Here is a 6,156-nt window from a genome sequence, read left to right as displayed (position 1 = left end):
TAGATAGATAGATAGATAGACAGACAGACAGACAGACAGACAGACAGAGAGACAGACAGACAGACAGACAGACCTGGTCCTGATGTCCGCTGAGTCGTTTGACTTCCTCTCCTGTCTCCAGGTTCCACAGTCTCACTGTGAGGTCGTAGGAGGAGGACGCCAGCAGGCTGGATGCGTGGGGGTGGAACTTGATGGAGTAAATCTTCTCCGTGTGTCCTGTCATTGGTCAAGGTGTGTGTCAATCAAACACTATAGAATTACTACTTCTACAGTTCAGAGTTCACATGTGCCAGTTTCTTACCACGCAGAACACGCTCCGGCTCAGTCAGGGTTTCGGTCAGGCCTCCTTTGGGAATCTGCCACATGCGGATCTTGGCATCATCACCGGCTTTGAGACAGACACATCAGAGAGCAGCGCTGACATTCAGATTTCAGTGCTCAGACAGCATGTAATTAGGTTTGTTTTCAAGAAACACCTGAAGATACAACTGTTCTTCAAACACTTCATTTGTTACAAACTACTATACATGAGATACTACACATGAGATTTAAACACATGGATCCACAGTTGAAAATCATGGAGGTACATGTAGATGAATAGCCAGAGCTGGGTAGATTACAAGCAAATTGTATTCCGTTACTGATTCCAAATTACATGATAAAAATTGTAGGCAGTAACGTAATCCATTACATTACTCATTTTAGGTAATATAATCAGACTACTTTTAGATTACTTTTGACTTTACACATTTATCACATTGATTAAACAGGATAATCTTGTACCATATTGATATAAAAATACAAAGAGAAAGAAAATATATTCCCTTCGTTATTATTAACAAAATGAAGTGCATTAAACATTATATTACATTATGGTTTCCCAAACTGGGGTTTGTGAAAGAACTCCAGGGGGTTTGTGAGTTTAATAAAAAAAAGAAGAATTCGGGAGAATCAATAAATTATGAATAATGTATTGCTATTGTGTGAATAATATCTAATCATGTAATCAATAAAAAAGTAACTGTAGTCTGTAGAGTAGAGTATTTTAAAATGTAATATAATCTAATTACAAGTATTGAATTTTTGGAATCAGATTATGTAATCCAGATTACATGTAACCAGACACTGTGAATAGCTGTTACTATATAGCATTGCAGCTGTAACTCTGTATTGACCAATCAGAATCCAGAATCAGAGCAATTACTTTTATATGGTCATTTTGAAATGGCCAATGAAAACTCACCCACAACCAGCTTGTGTGTGTCAAAGGGGTCCCAGCAGAAGTCGGCCACATTGACGGAGTTCTGGATGGTGGGCAGGGTGGTGTCCGGCAGTTTTCCAGGCTGGGACAGCTGTAGAAGCAGACAGACAGAGCAGTTAGATACTGTAAATAAATCAAAGATTCAGAAGAAAAGAGAAGTAAATGCAGTAACGCACCTCAAACACAGCGATCTGCCCTCCAGCGATGGCGAGAGGCACTGCCACGCACTGGCCGTTGGCACAGAAGCCGTCACACTCTCCTGGTGTGGTCAGATGAAGCCCGCGCAGGTTGGTGATGTGAGTGTCCCGGTGCAAAACGGCCCCCTGGATGTGACGAAACTTGGAGCTCGAGCCTGAGAATCACAGAAAGCCATTCATTACAAGAGCTGGGCGATTTACACAGCCAAAAACATTCTCTCTTGATATGGTTCAGCTTTTTGATGATATTTGGCATCAATTTGGGGGCTGTATGATTTTGTTTTTTGAAAGAAACTAATACTTGTATATTTAGCAAGGATGCATTCAATTTATCAAAATTAACAGAAATTGCCGGGTTTTTTTTTTTACTTTGTGTTCATCAGATGAATCATGAACAAAAACGTATCACAGAAATATAAAGCAGCATAACTTTCTTCAATACTGATAATAACCAGAGATGTTTCTTGAGCAGCAAATCAGCATATTAGAATGATTTCTGAAGGATCATGTTACAGAAACATTAAATAAATCTTACCCCTCAACTAGTAGTGTATATAAATAGTTATGTATTTGCTCTGAAATCTATTTTTCAGTTCAAGGAACCATAACTATAATGTAGACGGTCATTGCTGACCATATTAAAAATGTTTAAAACAAGTAAAATAAAAATCTAGTATTAAGTGATGAAGAATACAGTTTTTTGAATTAAATTGTGTTCATTAAATAAACACAAAGGAAAATAAATCATGTTTAATACTTTTAATAATATAAGAATACATCATAATAGTGTGTCTGTGTGTGTATGTGTATATATATATATATATACACACACACACACACACACATAAACAAGTATTTCTATATTCATATTTAGTAATAATCATATTTAATAATTGAATAATTTTAATAATATAAAAATACACAAGAGTATATTTATATATAGAGAGAGAGATTATACAAATCAATCATTATTGAACCTATTGACTGAAATGGACAGCGTGAAAGAAATGACTATTATTACTATCAATTATCATTATTATAGTTTCATCTTATCACTGCTGAAATTCTAAAAATTAAACAAATTAATAAAGTAATATATTACTAGTGTGATAATAATATTGTATAGTAGAACATTCTCACCTCTACTGGCAATTTTTGCTATTAAGGTTTACATACTAATAACTTTTATTCTATTATTTAAAGACATACTATCAAAATATTTTTCATTTATATGCATATATATTTAACTGAATTAAATGTAAATGCATATAAAGTGAATGTGAGTGACCGAGCATGCTGTGGATGGCGCGGGAGCTCTGGCTGGGGCTCGGCAGGAAGCTGGACGACAGGCCGCTGGTGGAGGACGGGGAGCGGGACGGGGCGGCACTGCTGCTGGGGGTGCTGAGGGGACTGCTGGAGGTCGAGGCCTCCTGAGAAAAACACAGAAAGACACTGTAAGACCATCATTTCCGTAAAGTAAACATTTCTCCTCGTGTTTCTCCCACAGACCTCTTTGCTCTTGTCACGGGGAAGATGATCCTTTGGTTTTGTCTCCTGAGCTGATGGAGCAGCCGGTTTTGGCCTCTTGTTTGGGTGAAGACTGACTCGCTCCACCTGTAAAAGTTCAAGTGTTACAGAGTTAAATATATCTTAAAAAGTTAATATAGCTTGACTATACTTCCCCTTTTTTCCTCATACTTTAATTTTCAGTAAGAAATCCTTTGCTATCCATTGAATTGCCCATGACTAAACCAGAAGAGTTCAGTACCTGTTTGTTCTCTCCTTTCCACCAGTCCTCTGCCGTCATGGCCGGAGTGTGACCCACAGTGTCCGGATACAGGTCCACATGGAAGTCCTGTCCTGCCTGATACACACAAAACACACAACAGCTAAAACATCCAACACGCTCGGACTGGCTGATTTTGGACCAAAAAAAGAAGGAAAAACTATTTTTCCTACGCATTCATTTACATTACATTTACATTTAGTCATTTTGCAGACGCTTTCAAAATAAAAAGTATAATAATAATAATAGTCCAATTATAATTTCTATAATTTATAATTAATTTCATTAATTATAAATTAATGAAGAAATATATTACTACTGCAAAATACTACTGTAATGTGAAATAAAAACAAATTAAAATAATATTTTTTTAATAAAATAGGAAAATTAAAATATTACTTTTTATAGTTATATCAACTTCTTGTATTATTATTAATAATAATAATAATTTCTTGTATTATTATTAATAATAATAATAATAATAATAATAATAGTAAATGTTTTTGTTTTATTTTATTACTATTTAAATGATAAGAATTAAGCAAATTAATAAAGAAATATATTTATATTGCATTAATGCCACTGTACTACAAATAAAAAAAAACAAGTATTGAATAATAATAACAATAATTTTATTTTACAGAATAGTCAAATTAAAATAGCAATTTTTATACTTGATCCAAATTGCTTTCAAACATTAAACCATAAAAAGCAGAAAACCACTAGGAGACTTTAAAGATTCTGTTTTGTTGATATTTGTATAAATGATTCTCGTCACAAATTTGGAATTACGCAATTTATGGACATCATACAGGTCGTAAAATAAGGAAATCACATCCCTGTTACATGTTATCAGCTTATCAATCATAACTAGTGTAAGATAATTCATGTGCATTCTGAGCTTTTATACTGTGAGTTTAGCAGACCTGGATGTATTTATTCAGTGTCGGTGGTGTGTTCATTCCTTCATACCTTGCGAGGCACTTGGTAGCTGATGGGCACTATGAAGTTATCAGTGAGCTGCATCAGACGCAAAACCTCACAGCAGCTGACGTCCAGAGCGAGCTTCGGCACCAGAGCCACGCCACGAGTCAACACATCCGTCAAACAGTGACTCACTGACAACGACAGAGACAGATCAGCTTCATGAAACATGAAAAAAGAGCCCGAGAAACAGTGTCTGTGTTACCTTGAGACAGGAAGGGCTCACTGCTGTTCACCTCGAAACAGTCGATCACACTCTCACCCTGAGAAAATATGATTAATAATAATAGTATTCATATTGAAGATAAAGAATGTCAAAGTATCTTAAAATATGTTAATAAATGGTCACATACATTCCCAGACACAATAAGTAGTCCAGAGTCTGGATCAAACAGAGGCATCAGAGTCCTGCGGATAAAAACAGACAGAGAAGCGCAAATAATGATTCGGCTACTGATGCCGTAGGACACATATTTCTCACAGAGCAAACATTTTGTTTTCAACTTTTCTTAGACACTCCTGTTTTTTTTTTTTAAAGAAATTAATACTTTTATTCAGCACGGACGCATTGAATTGATACAAAAAAAAAAAAAACATTTAAAATGTTTAAAAATTTATATTTCAAATAAATGCTGTATTTTTTTTAACACTTTCTATTCATAAAAGATCAATAGAATCAAATAAATGCAGCCTTGGTGAGCATAAAAGCCTTTAACATTTAAAAAAATCTTACAGACCCAAAACATTTGAACAATAATGTCATTATAGGAACATTCAACCTGGAGACATATTAGTTGCCCATAAATTGCACCAAGAGCTTGTAACACTCCAAAGAGAAAGGAATAATTGAAATCGCATCATATGACCCCTTTAAAGTGAAGTGTCTTGCCGTTTCAAACACTCAACATGGCAGCCACCATAAGGGGGCGACACACTCCATAATATAACCGCTTTTTTTCTAGACCGCTGATTTGAATTTTCATCCCGTGTTATCATTTTAAACGTTTACTATTTCTTTAGATGTTAAAAAGGAGACAACGTAAAAAAAAAAAAAAAAATTCTACTCTGAAGAAAATGTGATATCTGTGGATGGCAGTTTTCTGAGGGGGAAAAAACGAATAATTCATGTCTGCAGCATAAACGAATTATGCACCAAATTTAATACGCTATACACTGACAACCACAGGTTGTTTCGTCCAAAACAAGCAGATTCAAGAAGACACTGAAGTCAAAGTGAGGAAAAAGTAAGTAGATCCAACAGGTCTGTAGTTAAGTGTGTTATGTACTGTATGTTTGCAGTGGGGAGGGGAAAACAGCTGCGTGTTTTCTCCACTAGGTGGCAGAATAAGCAGCGAAACGAGCTCACTTCAACACAGAAACCCACATCAGCTCTTCAACAAAATATTGCATTGATCAGACACAAAACATTTGAAAACTTCACATCGGGGTCATTTAAATCTGTCTGTTTGAGCTCGGATTGGAATCTGGCACCCTTTCACATTTCAAGTCACATGCTGCTGGGAGCGGGGCGTGTTTCCGCTTCACTCGAAGAAACCAGATCAAACCTTTCACCCACATCAATCAGCTCTGACCGTGGGACATAACTGATCACAAACCACAGAATACTACAGAAGAGCAGGAGCTGCCCGATCCAGCCCTCCAGCTCTTTAACGAGTCTTTAGCCAAAATTATCTTATGCAACTTTTAATGTTTTATTCTGTCATCACTTAGGCTACACTTATGTTGCATGGTTATTATTCAGATTTTTGAAAGAATTTCCAAGCTGCTCATTTCCATATATAGATACAGAAGAACCAAAATAGTTCATGTCATATTGGATATTTGACTGAGATTTGAGAGCTTGTGAAGTTTAAATACCATTGAATTATCATTTGTAAAAATTAACTCTTACTGTATAAATTATATAT

General features: G+C 35.6%; 1 protein-coding gene across 1 annotated transcript in view; it reads right to left on the bottom strand.

Moving 5' to 3' along the window:
* Positions 1 to 6,156, bottom strand: part of coro7 (coronin 7) — a 155,019-nt gene that overhangs the window by 3,740 nt on the left and 145,123 nt on the right. The window contains exons 10-19 of the mRNA XM_016495662.1: positions 4,582 to 4,636; positions 4,434 to 4,491; positions 4,217 to 4,362; positions 3,227 to 3,322; positions 2,968 to 3,072; positions 2,747 to 2,888; positions 1,438 to 1,613; positions 1,244 to 1,352; positions 302 to 388; positions 72 to 216 (exon numbers count right to left, since the gene is read on the bottom strand). Coding sequence (XP_016351148.1) covers positions 72 to 216; positions 302 to 388; positions 1,244 to 1,352; positions 1,438 to 1,613; positions 2,747 to 2,888; positions 2,968 to 3,072; positions 3,227 to 3,322; positions 4,217 to 4,362; positions 4,434 to 4,491; positions 4,582 to 4,636 — 1,119 coding nt within the window. The remainder of the gene's footprint in view (positions 1 to 71; positions 217 to 301; positions 389 to 1,243; positions 1,353 to 1,437; positions 1,614 to 2,746; positions 2,889 to 2,967; positions 3,073 to 3,226; positions 3,323 to 4,216; positions 4,363 to 4,433; positions 4,492 to 4,581; positions 4,637 to 6,156) is intronic.

The sequence above is a fragment of the Sinocyclocheilus anshuiensis genome, unplaced genomic scaffold (genome assembly GCF_001515605.1).
Source record: "Sinocyclocheilus anshuiensis isolate Anshui unplaced genomic scaffold, SAMN03320099.WGS_v1.1 scaffold1075, whole genome shotgun sequence".
In the NCBI taxonomy this organism is placed as follows: Eukaryota; Metazoa; Chordata; class Actinopteri; order Cypriniformes; family Cyprinidae; genus Sinocyclocheilus; species Sinocyclocheilus anshuiensis.
The sequence above is the reverse complement of the archived record's forward strand: the minus strand, read 5'-3'. Positions and strand labels throughout refer to the sequence as shown.